At 48.6% G+C, this 17,305-nt stretch overlaps 1 protein-coding gene and 1 long non-coding RNA gene across 3 annotated transcripts in view; one reads left to right on the top strand and one right to left on the bottom strand.

Annotated features, from left to right (window-relative positions):
* Positions 1-2,888: 2,888 nt before the first annotated feature.
* Positions 2,889-7,672, bottom strand: LOC112400403 (uncharacterized). Its single transcript, XR_003003397.1, has 3 exons — positions 7,534-7,672; positions 5,531-5,771; positions 2,889-4,104 (listed from the first exon to the last, which is right to left on the bottom strand). It is a non-coding gene; the product is annotated as an uncharacterized LOC112400403 (long non-coding RNA).
* Positions 7,540-17,305, top strand: part of CTSO (cathepsin O) — a 25,042-nt gene continuing 15,276 nt past the window's right edge. For both annotated transcript variants that reach the window (XM_024746127.1, XM_024746126.1), the window contains exons 1-3: positions 7,540-7,673; positions 14,107-14,215; positions 14,785-14,924. In XM_024746127.1, coding sequence (XP_024601895.1) covers positions 7,578-7,673; positions 14,107-14,215; positions 14,785-14,924 — 345 coding nt within the window. In that variant the 5' untranslated portion in view covers positions 7,540-7,577. The remainder of the gene's footprint in view (positions 7,674-14,106; positions 14,216-14,784; positions 14,925-17,305) is intronic.

Here is a 17,305-nt window from a genome sequence, read left to right on the forward strand (position 1 = left end):
TCTACTTCTCTGTGTCTCAGGTTCCCAGGTGCACAATGGAAAAATTACAACCCCATTTCCTACAAGGATTTGTTATGAGGATTGAATAAAGGTAATATTTGCAAAGTACTTAGAGCAATGCTTAGAAAATCTTAAGCATGGGTGTTCATTAAAGTAAAAATAAAAACAAACAAAATAACTCCATAGCAAAGTCATTTTATTTATTTTTTTAATTGGAGTTTAGCTGATTTACAATGTGGGGTTCATTTCTACTGTACAGAAAGTGACCCAGTTATACAAGTATATACATTCTTTTTAATATTTCTTTTTTATCAAGATAAATAATATATTTTTTTCTTTTCCATGACGGTTTATTACAGGATATTGAATATAGTTCCCTGTGCTCTACCGTAGGAACTTGTTATTTATCCATCCTATATACAATAGTTTGTATCTGTTAATCCCAAACTCCCAATCCATCCCTCCCTCACCCCCTCCCCCTTGGCAACCACAAGTCTGTTTTCAATGTTTGTGAGCCTGTTTCTCTTTCGTAGATAAATTCATTTGTGTCATATTTTAGATTCCACATGTAAGTGATGTCATATGGTATTTGTCTTTCTCTGTCCGACTTACTTCACTTAGTATGACAATCTCTGGGTCCATCCATGTTGCTGCAAATGGCATTATTTCATTCCTTTTTATGGCTGAGTGATATTCCATTGTATATATGTACCACATCTTGTTTATCCATTCATCTGTCGATGGACACTTAGGTTGCTTCTGTATCTTGGCTATTATGAATAATGCTGCATTAGCAAAGTCATTTTAAAATAAAGTAAAATGATTATAAACTGAAGAAAACCCAGGTTTATGACAAGATAGAAACAATAACAAATAATGATCTGAATACCACAGAGGTTGAGAAGCATTTGTGAAAACAGTGGAAACGCTGGATTGTTCTCACGCACACACAAATGACCGCGTGCGCTGCTAGTGTCGACGTGAGGCTGTGGGATCTGGTTTCCCAGACGCACCAATGGGTCCAGCTCCTGGTGTTCACAGCCTGTGTCATCCCCTCCACCCACCCTAGACCAGGCTTGGTCTGTGTAACTCAGGGCAGAAGGGTGCTGTGCAACTTCAAGGTTACGTCATGGGAGACACTGTGGCCTCACCCCGGTCCTTCCCTGGCCTGTTCTCCCCACCCCTGGAATGGCTCACTCTTGAGGAAGACAGCTTGCAGGCCCCATGGAGCCCTTGGGGGGGCCCAGGGGGTAGGGACCAAAGTCCTTCATCCAGAAGCCTGAGGACCCCTGAGGACCCCTGCCAACAGCCATGTGAGCTTGAAATCGAATCCCCCAACCCCATGAGACCTCCAGATGACCACAGCTGCTTTCAACAGCTTGTCTGTGTCAGCTGAAAAAAAGGCACAAACTAAACGTTGAGAATGATGTGTGACTTGGCAGACATTGTGAGGACTTAAGCCCGGGACGCAGCCTCTCAGATGGCTCGGAGGGACTGTTTCAAAGAGGCAAGGGGGGAGCCAGGATATAGAGGAGTTTTTGCTACAAAGACCAGGTAGTCGGAACATCAAAAGATTACTGTTAAGTAAAGAAAACCAGACATCTCAAGTTAAGGAAGTTAGAGTTTTTCGGTGTGCGGAAAGATGCAAAATCTGGGCTCACTGCAATTGTTCCTTTGATGCCCACCTCAGCTCTCTGGGGCAAGTCTCCCCATCACTGCAAGGTGGCTGAGGGCTAGATGGCGGGCATCCTGTTTCCATCCTGAGTCCCTCAGGGCTCACCGTCCAGGCGGCTGTAACGTGATGGCTCGATGGCTGCAACATCCTTTGTTTACTGATATGGCGGCAACAGCTTTCACTGACACCTGCAACCCCGTGAGAGAGCCTGAGCCAGAACCACCCAGCTAGTTTGCTCCTAGATGCCTGCCCCACAGACACTGTGTGAGATCATAAAGGTTAGTACTTTAAGCTACTAAGTTTGGGGGTTATTGTTATGTAGCAACAAACAACCAACACAGAAGCAAAGGAAGCCCAGTGTGCTATTCTGCCAATTTAATGAGAAGAATTACACCTCCCACATAGATGAAATTGATGGTGTTTATTCTAAAAATTAGCAGGAACGTGCAACCTTCAATTTTCAAGATAAAAGCTTTTTCAAATCCCTTTCTAATAACTACTTAATAAATAATTTTGATTCCCCTTTAACCTGCAGAGAAGTACACAGTCTGAGCGCTGCTTCTGCACTCCCCGCGTTCTCTCCTCTCCACCGCATGGATGTCTTCGATGCTTCTGGACACTCCCACCTCAACGCCTCGGCACTAACTATTCTTTCCATCTTAGTTTCTCTCTCCCAGACACTTGAGCATCTCACTTCACCTGCTTCAGGTCTGCTCAGATGTCTCTTCCCCAGAGTTTCCTCCCAAGCACCTTACTGAAAATTGCAGCCCGACCACTCACTCCTGACCCTCTGTATCCTGTTTTATTGCCTTGTAACACTTTTACTAACTTGTGCGTATCTTTCCTCCCTGGAGGCCAGCTCCACGAGGGTGGGGATTTTTGTCTCTTCAGTCACTTACTTACTGACAGATCCTCATTAACCAGAATGTCTGGCACTTAATAGGTGCCCAAGACACAATTGTTGACGTGAGCTTAGGAAATAAATTTAGTTTAAATGGCTTTTTTACTGAACCAGTTTTCCTGGGGTAAGGTGGCTGCCTGTATTTAAATGTTCTGACTCAGTAGGTTGTCAATAAACAATAGCTATGATCTGAATGCAAACTTCTGCTAAAAAAATATATATATATGTATATATTTTAGCAGAATTTTGCATTTCAAACTTAAAAGTTTGCTATATATATATATTGCAATATATTTATTTTAGCTTGAGTGACTTACAGGAGAGGGCTTGTTGCAGAAGAACAGCCGGAGTTGATATGAACATTGACCTGTGAGCTCGCTGTTTAAATTAAACCTTTACCCCCTACATTCCGAGAGCAATCGTTTCATCATACATGCATAGAAAAAACTTTCATGTCTTTATTCCTAATACCCAGAACAGGTGTACATTATCTTTATTATCGATTTTCCATCAGAGAATAGTATGACTCACCGTACCTAGGCAAGAACGAAAGACGTACACCAGATGGTGGTTCTAAAAAGTCTAAGAGGGCTGACCTTGACGTCAATTCCAAAGACTCCCGGAAGCCTTGTTTAGAAAAGATTAGAGTAGCAAGGCCTAGTAAGCCGCCTGTGTGGGCGTGTGGCATGGGGAACCACACAGGACCCTGTGCTCAGAGACTCAGCACTTGTTGCCATCCTGAAATTCTTAATAGCGTGTGAGTAGGGGGCCTCCATTCTCAGTTTACCCGGGAAGCTGCAAATCACATAGCTTCCCTGAGGCCAGAGAGGACAATATTACTCACTGGTACTCACTGTCCGAGGAAATGAGCAGAGGTGCAATGACCAGAAAGGAATATGAATTTTCTCTGAGGGAGACACCTCAGCCGTCCTTCATTTCTCTGCTGAGTGAAGGGAGTGCAGAAACAGCAGCAGGCTTGGTGTACTGCTTGCCCTTCTAAGTGTGGCCCCTGCTACCAGCAGCAACAGCCCTGGGAGATGGTTAGAAAAGCATAATCAGGGCCCACTCCAGAACTACTGCACAGGAATTTGCACTCACTGTGCACTTTAAATTGGAGAAACAAATCTGTGTTCTCCTGAAAGACAATGGACATTGGACGTGGCCTGGTCTCCTTGCTACCAAACTCGGGTTCAGCTGCTCACCACTCAAAAGCCAATAATTTGAGAGGCAAGTGTGAATAGAAAGAAAAGGTGCTTCAATCAGAAAGGGCGGCAATCTGGGGAGAAGGTGGACTCCTGTCCTAACACCAACGCCCAAGATTCTGCTCAGCCAGTTCAGTGTTTAAAGGGGAAAATGGGGGGAAGAATCTCAGTGAATCATGGAGGCAGGAGAGCGTGCAGGCTGGCTGACTCCTTCTTCAGATGTTATCTCCTCCGCCTAATCTGCCTGCAGGATTGTTAAGGGGCCTTGGGGGTAGAGAGATAGCCATTCTTTACTTGCTGAATTCTTCATTCTTCCTTCTTTTTATCTAGGAAACAAATCAACAGGTTAGCAAGGCATGGTGTGCATTCAGGAGCCCGTAAGTCAGAAGTTAGGTTAAACTGCCTAGTGGCCTCATTCCTATAATTATTCTTTTAAGGTTAGAGGGGGACAGAAAGGTATAAATAGGAAAAAGGGGCAAAAGAGCTGCTTTCATCCTTAAAGTGGCCCCCACCTTCACCAGAAAATCCTTAACCTGAGATGCTGCTGGAATGGGACGTTAACTTATTTGAACACTACTTCTGCTCCTTTGGTCCATTCTCTAGGATTAGGTTAATATGAAGTGAAATGATCTGAAAAAAATTAAAAACAAGGAGAAGAAAGCACGAAGAACTGGGTGACTACGAACAAAGCTGAGCAGATGGAAAGCAGTGCAACAATAACCAAAGGAGGGGAAAAGCTACTTAAAAATAAAATAAATAGCTAATACTGAGTGCTTAAGACGTGCCAGGCACGTACAAAGTGCCTTTGTGCGATGATATACTTTATTTAAACTTGGCCACAGGGCCGGATGTGTCAGACCCGGCCAGACTAGGGTCTCCCGGGTGCCACCAGCCCTGGAGGACAGAGCCATTGCTGAGCTGCCAGGAGCCCAGCCTCGGGGTTAGGGGCTGGGCCCAGACCCTGGCCCTGGCGATGGTGAGGTTCAGCATTCCGGGCAGGCGGCCCGAGTGCGGCTCCCTGTGCCCAGGCCACCCGGGGCCAGGACTGTGCCTTGGCCTGGGGCCCGGCGTAGGGGGGCCGAGGGCAGGAGAGCTCGTCTGTCTGACTCTGCCCTGGAGCTTGGAAACTAGGGTCCTGGTTCAGAGCTCCCTTCACCTGGCTGCCTGAGGGCCCCAGGTCCCGGCCCCAGAGGTGGACAGACGCCTTGAGGGAGAGGCACCGGTCCCGAAGAGCCACATCGGGCAGCACGATCTTTATCAGCGACTGGCCGTGTAGACGGGCGGGGGCTGCTGGCCGGTGGAGGGGCAGCAGGGTTCTGTGCCCACTGCCGGTAGTTCTGGGTGGTGTAGCGCGGGCACTGGGCGCTGACAGGTATAGCACGTAGTCAGACGTGCGCCACAGCGGCTCCTCTGCGAATTGGTGCCTGTGGATCACTGGGGGGCCAGGACCTGGGTCACCGGCTGGCCCCGCCTCCTGGCCCTGGACGGTCTCACCCCAGCCCCTGGGTCGAGTACCCTGGCCCAGGATCACCGTACTCCTTGCCCCATGGGTCTGTCTTCCCACAGCACGCTCCCTACCGCGCGCAGGGGCCCCTGTACTGCGCGGGGATGATGCCGCCTACCAGGCAGTCGTCTCCCGGAGCCGCTGGGTGTAGGTTGCGGGGTAGGGGTCAGGGGTCATCTCTGCACCTCTAGGCCTCACCCTCCCCTCGAGGAGGGCCTGGTGTCGGCCGGGTGGGGCCGGGCACTCACCCGAGGGCATGCTGCGCTCCTGGGGGCTGTGGAATCCGCGCTTGTGGACATAAGCCTCGAGGTATGGGCTGTCCAGAGCGCCTGAGTGAGCGTGTTCCAGGCTTCTCGGGGATCCGAGCTGGTCAGGCCCATGTACCACTGTGGACCGGCAGCGTCGCTCCCCATGGGTGTGTACTTCCAGCGCATCGCCTGCTTGATGGCCAGCGTCTGGCGGGGCCCCTCGTGGAACAGGTAGTCATTGCTGAGGGCGGGGGTGGGAGGAGAGAGACTGAGTTTTCAGCCCCCCTGCCCTCCCCAGGCCTCTTCAGCCCCTTCGCCAGTGCTGAGGGTGCAGAAGCCTGGCCCGAGGTGCGGGGGGCCTCATCTGTCCTTCAGTACTGGACACCCTCCCACCCAGGCTGGCAGAGGGTGGGAGGCTGACCCCTTGTAGCCCCTCCTCTCTGCCACATCCTCCCCAACCCCCAGGACCTCCTAAACATTTCATCTTTTCTTGCCTCTACTAAGTCCTTTGCCCAACCTCCCAGGTCTGCAGGCCCTTTCCTCCAGGAAGCCCCACTGGCCTGGAGGTGCACCAGGAGGACGTGGTCTCAGCTGTGGCTGAGTGAATGGCACAGGTTTCTCCGTCATTGGTCTGGCCTGGGAGCCATGGGCTGGGGACACAGGGAAAGTGTGTGGGGAGCCCAGGCTCCCAGGGAGACCTTCAGGGAGCTCTTGCACCATCACCACCTGCCCAGTCATCAGGGCCAGCTGGGAGTGAAGACAAGCTCACATTTAAAGGAGAAACTATGCAGCTACACAGGAGTGCCTGTTCTGGGGCCTCTGTTGCCAGAGCCCGTCCCAGGCTGAGAGCATCAGGAGGGCTTCCCCAAGGAGGAGGTGACAGTGATGTGAGGAGGGACCCACTTGTGCAAAGGCCCTGGGGCATCAGGGATGGTGTAAGGAACAGAGTCTGGCAGAGCAAAGAGGGAAATGGAAAGAAATATGCTAACGATGGCAAAAATCTAACCTCAACCAGGTACCATTAAACCTAAAGCTATCCTTCCGGAACACCCTCGCAGCACCACTGCCCAAGAGACAGACATGCGCACGTGCTGTGCTTTGACCTGGCGAGCTCCCTCCGGGGAGATGCCCTAGGGAATGAGGACATGGCCCCAAGATGGTCCTAGCAGGGATGCTGATAAAGCGTTCTCCCCTGTGCCTACTTGGAGTTCTCACCCCTCACGGAAAACCAGAAACCCACGAGTAAGAGGTGGGCTCAACCCTGGTGGTTCCGGGACACAGGTTTCAGGAAGTGGCCGCAGGCTGGGTTTGCCGCTTGCAGGGAGGGGAGTTTGGGGACCATCTGGGGAGCCCCACTCTTCTGAACTACAAAATGAGCCGAAACTACAAAATGCACCTGGCTTGTAAAAAGGAATTAAAACAGTCTAAAATAACACACACACACACACAATTTGACCACAAACTTAAGAATTAAACGCTACGTTTCTTTCTGTGCAAATGAAGAAACTGGCTTCCAAAGTTTGAAACGGCCATAATGTAATAAACCGAAACATTGCGTACTATTTTCACAACTGTACGTTTTGATATGTATTTCATAAACATCTGCTGAATGAATGTCTCCGTGCAAATTCGCAGACATTATTTCGGAATCAGGTTCCCAATGGCAGAGCCCATCACAGAAGAAACAGGATGAAGGTGAAATTAAACTCCGCGGCTGCCCGCATCTTTCCATCCGAGACAGGAGGAGGAGGCAGAAGGGGCTTGAGGCAGCAAGTGCGGTCACGCGACAGCGCGTACTGTCGCTCCCGTGCGAAGCCCACCCTCAGGCTCTCTTCTAGCAGGCGCGGGGCGACACCGGAACACGGGGTCCCGGGCGAGCGCTCCGCCGAGCGCGGCGCGAAGCCGCGCTTCGCGGCCGCCGGACACCCACTTCCGGGCGGCGGGGAAGAAGGGGCGTAACCGTCTCAGCCCCGCGCCCCGCCCGCGGCCCCCAATCTCCGTACCTGCCGGCTGCGGGAGCCCGCGACCGGAAGAGGGAGCGCGCGCGATGGAGCTGCGGCGCCTCTGGCTGCTCTGCTGCTGCTGCTGTTCCGGCGCCGCCCCGGCCCCGCCGAGCGGCCGCAACCCGCCCGCTGCCTTCCGGGTACCGCGCTCCCCGGGGCCCTTCCCGCCTGCCTGTCCCGGAAGGGGGAGGGGGACCTGAGCGCACCCCCGGGTCCCCTGGGCTTCCTGTCCCAGGGACGGGGGAGGGGGACCTGAGCGCACCCCCGGGTCCCCTGGGCTTCCTGTCCCGGGGAGGGGGAGGGGACCTGAGCTCACCCCCGGGGTCCCCTGGGCTTCCTGTCCCGGGGACGGGGGAGGGGGACCTGAGCGCACCCCCGGGTCCCCTGGGCTTCCTGTCCCGGGGAGGGGGAGGGGACCTGAGCTCACCCCCGGGGTCCCCTGGGCTTCCTGTCCCGGGGACGGGGGAGGGGGACCTGAGCGCACCCTCGCGTTCCCCTGGGCTTCCTGTCCCGGGACAGAGGGGCCACCGGAGCGCCACCCCCGGGGTCGCCTGCGCGCAGTCCGGTGACGCGCCTGCGTTCCAGAGCTGGCGTGACGCGCGCGAGCCGTGCTGACCCACAGAGGGGTCCTCCAAGAAAGATGTGCAGCTGCGGGTGACCACTGGCTACGTCCAAGGTGGTCCTGATTGGAAGGCGCACCCCCTTTTGGAGCCCCCGGGCGTCCTCGCCGCCTTCCCAAACTGCATTTCAAGGATGGGAACCAGAAGTAGGCGGAGAAACCTGCCCATCTTCCGGAGAGGGCACTGGCCACCTCCTTCTGAAGTCGGAATTTTATCCGCACAGAGCCAGCCTTCAGCAAGCTCAGGGAATCCTGCCGGTTTATGATTTAACTGAACGCGGGCCCCTTGGACTAGCGCACACCCTGCAAGTTCCGCTGACTTGGTGGAGACCGATTTAGAGAAGGGGGAAGCATTTCATTTCCTTTTCAGATTATTTTGAAAAGGCTCGGTAATCTCAGATGCACGCCAGCATTAAAACTCAGGAACACACCAGTTAGCTCAGTAAAAATAAGGTTTTTCCTGAAACCAAGCAAGCTGCAAGAGGTAATGATTTAGAGTTGACCTCACTGTGTTCCATTCAATATGTATCCAATACTGGGAGCTGTGGGCTGGGGACACAGGGAAAGTGTGTGGTCATGAGAGGTCATTATCATTTTTTAAGTTATCAAAGAAAATTCCTTCTTTCTTAATCAAAAGCAAGTATGAAATCAGTAATCCTGCTGCTTAGTGGAATTGCATTTCTTATTTTCCTGGTATTTTCTTGAGCTTTCCATGGGATTCTGTAGTGGTGCTCTCTTCTACTTCTCGTTCTCATCTCCCTGGACCTCCAGTGTTTAGGAAGTGCCAGCCTTGCCTGATTCTGTGCATTCTTGTTTTTTGCCCAAACCACGATGTGTATTTTTATCACCAATTTATTTCTCTAGCTTTCAAAACCAGAAGCACCGGTATAATTGCTTAAGATCAAAGTTTTTGTCCTGTATTCCATTCCTGCCCTGAGCTTGGAGGCATATGGTGGTGAACTAACACCTTAGGGGAAAAAAATCAATCCCACCCATACCGCTAATGTATTCATTGACTGAAGAAATAAAAGCACTGCCATACTTATCAAAAATAAAAAAATTGAGAATTGAAGTCACAAGGAGGCCAGAGTAATGAATATGTATTTTGAACCTATGTTACTTATATAATTTATAAATATATATGTATTCACTCATATTGTATAGTTACTCATACTAGAGGCCATACCCAGGAGATGCTGTCTCGGGTTCTGCAAGGGTGCATGCCAGGAGATAGACAGTTGTAAACAGACAAGGGCAGAGTGAGGAAGATTCTCGGTAAGTTTAAAAACCTTGAGCTGAGAAAGCCTGAAAGATGTTCAAAGCAATTGCTCCCAGTGGGAGTTTAGTTCTTGAGATGGGGGCCCGGAAAGGAGAGCAACGAGGGCTTCTGTCCACACTTGCTGGAAACTGTGTTTGAACCTAAACAGCTGTTTGGACCTGGGGCAGAGCTGGACGTGAGCAGATAGAAAGGGCCTTGCTTGCCGGGTACCCACAAGCATTGGGAAGCACCTCTCTGGCCTGGTAAGATGGATTAAAATGTGTTGTAACTGACACTCAGTATAACTGTGCAAAGCTTTATCTCTTTAAGATTATATCAGGGCTTCCCTGGTGGCACAGCGGTTGAGAGTCCACCTGCCGATGCAGGGGACACGGGTTCGTGCCCCGGTCCGGGAGGATCCCACATGCTGCGGAGCGGCTGGGCCCATGAGCCATGGCCGCTGAGCCTGCGCATCCGGAGCCTGTGCTCCGCAACAGGAGAGGCCACAACAGTGAGAGGTCCGCGTACTGCAAAAAAATAAAAATTAAAATAAAATTATGTCTAATTAGGAATTGGTTAAGTTGAGATTCTCTATTTACCCATCGGGGTAAATTATGTACAGATCCTAGAAAATTCCCTGGCTCCATAATCAACTTAAAACGAAAAAAAAAGTTTAAAAATTAAAATAGAGTTATAAAGTGCTCTGTGTTGTGCTAGAGAGAATGGAGAGGTTTTAGGGTGAAAAGTGGACAAATGTTGAACCAGGAGCTGTAGTCTTTGGATCTTGGTATCTTATTTAGGGAGAGCAAAGAGGTGTCCTCTTGTTTGCAGATGCATTGATGACTGACTAGTGGCTGCCCAAAACACAGTGGAAAGGTGTTCAGGGAACTGCTGACGCAGTTAGAGAAAGGATCTGATTGATAAGTAATGTTTTTCACCATCATGGGTTCATGGTGAAAGGTTTTGTTATCCCTGCCTTACAGGGTTTCCTAAGTTCCCCGGGAGTATTCCTTGAGCGGAAGTCAGGTGGCACCTGTGATACTTGTACACACTTGGTTATTGTTGGGTGAAGACCAGGCTCCTCCTGGGGTGATTATGGGATGCCTCATAGGATAAGTGACTGGAGAAGTGGGGGACAGCAGCCGCTCCTCTGCCCTTTCACTCCTTAGAAGCTTCTGGTGCTCAGGAAGCCCCTGCCGTCGGGTTCAGCCTGTTCTTTGTGCTACAGCCCAGGTGTGGACTGACATTTGCTGAGGCTCCCTGTCTGACCACAGAGCAGCTGGTCTTCTGACCCCTGTGGGAGACCACAGACCCAATAAGGGAACCAATAAAAGTTGTATGTTCTCACCTCATAAAAGTATTTGTATGCCAATGCACGTGTGATTTTGCTTAAAATTTCAGAAGCTCCACCTTAAAAATTCTTGCCTTGATGATTATATGCTCTGTTTTTAAAAAATAAAATTATGTGTACTTTGAGGCATGTTTGTTTACGTATAAATAGAAGGTCATTTTACAATGAATGATCCTAATGAATGAACCACAGATGTTTGCTGTAAACAGCCCCCGAAGATCTGGATTATTTCCTCCAAATAAACTTTATCCAGAATGCTTTAAACCGCAATTTCTATCTACCAGAAACATTAAGAGGTGAAATTGATGTAAGACACTGTGGTTCGGGTGGCAACTTCTAATGGCTCTAGCTTCACGCATACGCTGCCAAAATGAAAATATACCAGAAACTTGAAATCTTGGGTCAGAACTGATTCAGTCAGTCATTCATCTGTCCATCCATTTATCCAGTATTTTAACATCTACCATGTATAACAAGATAGTCTAGGTTTTCTGACTAATTCAGTAGGAAATGAGACACAAATGGATTCTGTTCGAAGTTGGCCTCTGATTGAAACAGGCACTTCATAGATTCTTTCCATCAGGTTGAAGAAGTTTCTTTTCATTCACTGCTGAGAGTTTCTATCGTGAAAGGATTATGAATCGTTAAGTGCTTTTTCTGCGTCTATTGAAAATACCATATAGTTTTCCTTCCTCTTTCATTCCATTAATATGGTGTATTATGTTGACTGATTTTCAGATGTTAAACCAACATAGTCTTTTTTAATGGCCCTCACTTGATCATGATGTATTGTCTTTCTTATAAATTGTTGGCTTTGATTTGCTAATATTTTCTTAAGGATTTTACACCTGTAGTCATGAGGGCTGTTGGTGTGTATTTCTCTTTCTTTGAGATGTTTTTGTCTGGTTTGGGGTCAGGGTTATACTGGCCTTATAAAATCAGTTGCGAAGAGTTCCCTTCGCCTTTGTTTTCTCAAAGAATGTGCGCGCAGTTGCTATTGGTATTTCTTTTTTAATTGTATAGAATTCACCAATGAAGCCATCTCGGCCTGGAGTTTTCTTTGCGGAGTCATTTTCAGTTAGGAATTCAATGCCTTTACTTGATAAAAAGCTGTTCAAGTTTTCTGTTTCTCTTGTATCCAGAGTTGGTAATGTGAGTCTTCCAAAGAGTTTGTCCGTTTCACATAGGTTGTCAAACTTATTGGCCTCAAGTGGTCAAGTGCCTGAAGCGTCTGTAGCGGCCCTTGTTTCCTTCCTGATACTGGTGATTTGTGTGTCTTCTCTTTCTTTCTTTTCTCTATCCCAGGAGTCAGGACTGAGAGAGGACGTCGGGGAGGGTCAGGGAGAGTGTCTGCAGCATCTCTGAGCTGAGAGAAGGGGTGAGGGCAGGGTACCCTAGATGCCCCGCAGGCCACGGGAGGGTAGGAGGCCATGGGGACACACAAATCCCAAACCAGTCTTCAGGGGAGGCCCTTCCCCAGTAGGCCGGCCGAGTGTTTAGTCATGGCCTGGGTGCAGCCTGTGAGCAGCAGGGCCTCCCTCCCTGCCGTCCTGGCAGTTCAGATTCAGGGGGTAAGCTCCCTGTGGATGGTCTGTGAGGCCCATCCTCCTGGCTGCAGCGGGCTTTCCCGTACATCCATAGAGGTCCTACCTTCTCAGGCCTTCGCTCGTGCCTCCAGCTCGCAGCAGTGGCCAGTAGATGCTTACAGGACGAGGGAGGCCGCTGGGCTCCTCAGCAGTTTGCAGTCGCTGGCTTAGATTTGTCACACGGCCTCTACTCACACTTGCTTTGCGTTTCACTTCTGTTGATAGATTTTTACATCTCCTTTCCAAATCATACTCAGAGGCTTTTATTATTATCAAGATTATCTTTAAATGTCTAAAACTCAGTAACTGGCGATCATTTCGTTGATTAACAGTCCCTCCAGGCATATGCTCAATAAGGAAAAAATAAGATTATGATAAGTCCCAGGAGTAATTTGCTTGAAAACAAACAGCTTATGCCATTTGCAGCAACATGGATGGGCCTAGAGATTATCACGCTAGGTGAAATAAGTCAGAGAGAGAAAGACAAATACCGCGTGATATCGCTTGTATGTGGAATCTAAAAAAATGATGCAAATGAACTTACTTACAAAACAGAAACAGGCCCACAGACATAGAGAACAAACTATGGTTACCAAAGAGGAAAGGGGTGCAAGGGATAAATTAGGAGTTTGGGATAAACCTATACACACTACTGGGTATAAAATAGATAACCAACAAGGACCTACTGTATAGCACAGAGGACTATACTCAATATCTTTTAATAACCTATAATGGGAAAGAATCTGAAAAAGATACATATGTAAAAGAAAAGCAGCTTAGCTCTATCAAGGGCATGACGTATATAAAACGTAGTTATGCATATATTCAACAGCAAATGTTAATTAAGCATCTGTCGTGTGCCAGGTGTGTGCTCAGTGAGGGAAACACAGTAGCGGATAAGACAGACCAGCCTGGCCCTCATTTTGCTTATAGGTTTATGGGACAGACACGCAATAAACACGTAAGTGCACAAGCAAGTACCGAATAGCTAGAGCTGGACACTTACCAAATGGTGGGGTCTCCTGAAGTTCTGTTTATCCCACACAGCTGGTTAGAAGTAGGAAATGGAGGCGTGTTCATACAAAAGACAAGCCTAAGATTATTATCACAAAACTCAAAGCTGAGGAATCTGTCAACAATGGTCCGATTTTCCCTTTGGAAAGACAAGCCAGGCGATCTTCCTGGGACAGTTCCAGGATTGCATCTCTTTCCCAAAGCCTTTTTACCCAAAATGAAAGAGACCTCTATAAAGCCTCAAGGAGAATCAGATTTATTGATTCATTAGTTACTTACTCCTTTTTCCGTGCTTCATGAGTTGTGCTGGGAAATACGGAGATAAAGAAAACAGTCTTCCCAGATCCATAGCTCTTGGATCACATGAATGCTCTTTGGCGACAATTCCCACTAGTGTCTAGTGTTTATTTGCAATTTATTTTATTTTTCCACTATATTAAATAACCATATATTTAGTGCTTTCAACATGCTTAGTAAAGAGGAATTATAAATGGTTATCCATTTATAATTCCTGGGACATTCCTTTCCCAGCTTCAAAAATTACTCTGAAATCAGATAATATTTTAATACAAAACATTTATAAAACTAATCTGATTATCTTAGATGACCTTCTGTCGTGATCTGCAGGAAATAAATCATGCTTTAACTTTTGCATCTGAAAGCTATCTCCAAGTAAGTTATATGCAGCTTGCTCTGGAAAGTTAACATGGGTGATACAAATGAGTGTGGTTTTTTTTCCTTTTAGGAAAGTCTTAATAGACATCGATACTTGAATTCTGTATTTCCTGGTGAAAACTCCACTGCCGTCTATGGAATAAATCAGTTTTCTTATTTGTTCCCTGAAGAGTTTAAAGGTACGGTGCGATGGGGCTACTAGTTGATTAGTTTCCCAGCTTTAACTTGTTTCCTTAACTTTTGAGAATTGTTCAATTGTGAAGCTAGTAAATCGAGTAATACTTAATATTTATTAAATGCTTAATAAGTGTCAAGCACGTACCTGGTGCTGACAGTTAGAAAAATAAATCCATGTTCACTCTCTTCTAATTATTGCTTAAGAACTAAATACCGTAAATATAGACATTTCCACGTGGCTCTGAGGGCTAATACCTCATCTCTCCTCCAGTTTTCTGTGCTGTTTCTATTCAAGACACCCATGGTTCCATGGGTTGTGATCAAACAAATGATGTCAATTATACTCATCTTTTTTTGACCTGCTTCTATCAAACACGTCATTTTATGTGACAGCCCTGGCCCTATTGGAGGGATTCTCATCTTTGTAGCTTTCGGCTAATCCATTTCATGTATGGAAAGGCACAAAAGGCAGACTTTATCAGAAACTCCACTGTTTCTGTTGAAACGTCCCTCCAAAAGGAATCCCTATAATATAATGTGGGTTGCCTTTTCTTCTCATGTGTATCCTCAGCTATTTATTTACGAAGCAGACCTTCCAGTTTTCCCCGGTTTCTGGCGGACGCGCACACATCCATCTCCAACGTGTCTTTGCCGTTAAGATTTGACTGGACGGACAAGCACGTCGTCACCCCAGTGAGGAACCAGCAGACAGTACGTTTGTTTTCTTTTCCCTTTTGATCAGTGTCTGAGTCACTCTTGAGGTCAAGTTCGATCAAACTTGTAAAGGAGCCATCACTGCTGTAGGTGGAAGGACACCCCAATCATCAAAAAATGGCAAGGCCAGGAGAACCCCTGGTAGGGGAGACGGATGTCAGGCCGGGCTCTCACTCTGGAGGTGAGCTCTGTGGGCGCCCCTCCCTGGCTGCCTAGCCCCCTTATCACGGTCCCCAGGCCTCTGCAGAACAGCGGGTGGAAGGCTGGAGGAGGTGAACTTGACCACTGTCGCTTGAGCCGTTCAAAAGGGAAACGACGTGGGCTTCCCTGGTGGCACAGTGGTTGAGAGTCCACCTGCCAGTGCGGGAACACGGGTTCGTGCCCTAGTCCAGGAAGATCCCACATGCCGCAGAGCGGCTGGGCCCGTGAGCCATGGCCGCTGAGCCTGCGCGTCCGGAGCCTGTGCTCCGCAACGGGAGAGGCCACAACAGTGAGAGGCCCGCGTACCGCAAAAAAAAAAAAAAAAGGGAAACGACGTGACATCAGGCACTGGCCCCCCATGTGCCCTGGCCTCTTGGGTTCATCCCCTGAACTCCCTCAGAAACCCTACCTCCATCCCCACCCCTACAGGATCACACACTTTGTACCTGTGATCCTTAAAAGTGCAGTCAGTTCTGCTGGAATGTGACATAGACGTTCCTAGAAATCACCAACTCTGCAAAATCAGGCAGTGAAAATGAGAGGGAGTGTAGAAGAAATGAGGTTAGGACTCAGCGCTAAAAACTTCGTGGCACACTAAAAAAAGACAGGGAAGTAGCACAAGTGGCAGTGCGGTTTTACATGTGTTAAATGATAAAGAAGTGTGTGAGTTCCAACCATTTACCACCCTGCGATATCACTTACATGTGGAATCTAAAATATGGCACAAATGAGCTTATCTATGAAACAGAAACAGACTCACAGACGTAGAGAACAGACTGGTGGTTGCCAAGCTGGAGGGGCTGGGGGAGGGATGGAGTGGGAGTTTGGGGTCAGCAGATGCAGACTAGTACATATATAGAGTGGATAAACAACGAGGTCCTACTGTAGAGCACAGGGAACTATATTCAGTGTCCTGTGATAAACCATCCCGGAAAAGAAAATGAAAAAGTATACATATGTATAAGTGAGTCATTTGCTGCACAGCCGAAGTTAACACATCATTGTAAATCGACTCTACTCAATAAAAACACATTTTAAAAATGCAGCCATTTACCTTGCAGAAGTCCTGAGTGTGCCTGTGAAGACCGCCTGGAATCAGAGGGAAAGCGGGACCCCAGATGTGGGTAGGCGTGCTCAATCGCGAGGCGAGCCATCTCTCCAGCAGATGGAGGGCAGATGCGCTTGCCCCGCACCCCCGCTGGGCACGAGGATGTCCACTGACCTGGGAAAGTTGGTCCCTAACCCCAGGGATGCGGCCCCAGTTTGTCTGCAGTAGAAACCTCAATGGGTCACTCAGTCTCCTCTCCTAAGACCGACGCTTTGGACCCACCAGTTCCCTGGTCACCGTCTAGTTAAGATGATCCTTTTTGCTTCCTCAGATTCTGTATTTATTGTTGTGGGTTACATTTTACCACCAAATCATCTGCTTTATTTTTGGATTCGTAATGAAGGGTGATGTAGTCTGAAACCCAGTCCATCCAGGGTGTGCTTACGTTGTATTCAAGGCGAACTTTTAATTAGGAATCTTCTTACTAAAGGAAAGATGTTTTGGAGCAGGGACTGTCCCCCTGGGGCAATGGTAGGTGGGTAACCTAAGGTGACCTGCATTTACAGTTCTCAAGGGGTGGGCACCCTGCTGGAATGTCCCCTAGTGAATGCGGTACCCTGCCCCAGGCACTGAAGCTAGAGGTGTAAATAAGGCCACTTTGAGGCCATTACATCGCTCAGAGCTTCCCTCCACAAACACCACCAGCTGCGCGTCCTTTCTTCGCCTGCAGTACCTGGTCCTGGGACTAAGACAGTTCCGCCCAGTTTCAAATCCCACTCTCTGCCTTTCTTGCCGTTCTTCCTTGTATGAAATTCTTGATCCTTTCCTTCCACCTCCTCCCTTTCTTGTAGGACCAGCCCTTTAATTCTTTTGCTCTAGTTTGTCCAGTGAGGGGAAGGTAAGAGACCCAGACTCAGGGAGATCGTCAGCCAGTATCTCAATGAGGAACGAGCAGTAGAGGTCTCCATCATTGGGACGTTTCCGGTGTTCATAACTGTGATGGGCTGAAGAGTCATTCACCCAGTTCCTGAGTCCGTCTGTGAAAGGGACCAACGTAGGCACGTGCATCCTCACCCCTGCTCACCTCATCCCTGCCTTCTAGCAGGGGATGGGGTGGGGGGGGTGTGAG

This window comes from Neophocaena asiaeorientalis, unplaced genomic scaffold, assembly GCF_003031525.2.
Source record: "Neophocaena asiaeorientalis asiaeorientalis breed wild unplaced genomic scaffold, Neophocaena_asiaeorientalis_V1.1 scaffold51, whole genome shotgun sequence".
Classification (NCBI taxonomy): domain Eukaryota; kingdom Metazoa; phylum Chordata; class Mammalia; order Artiodactyla; family Phocoenidae; genus Neophocaena; species Neophocaena asiaeorientalis.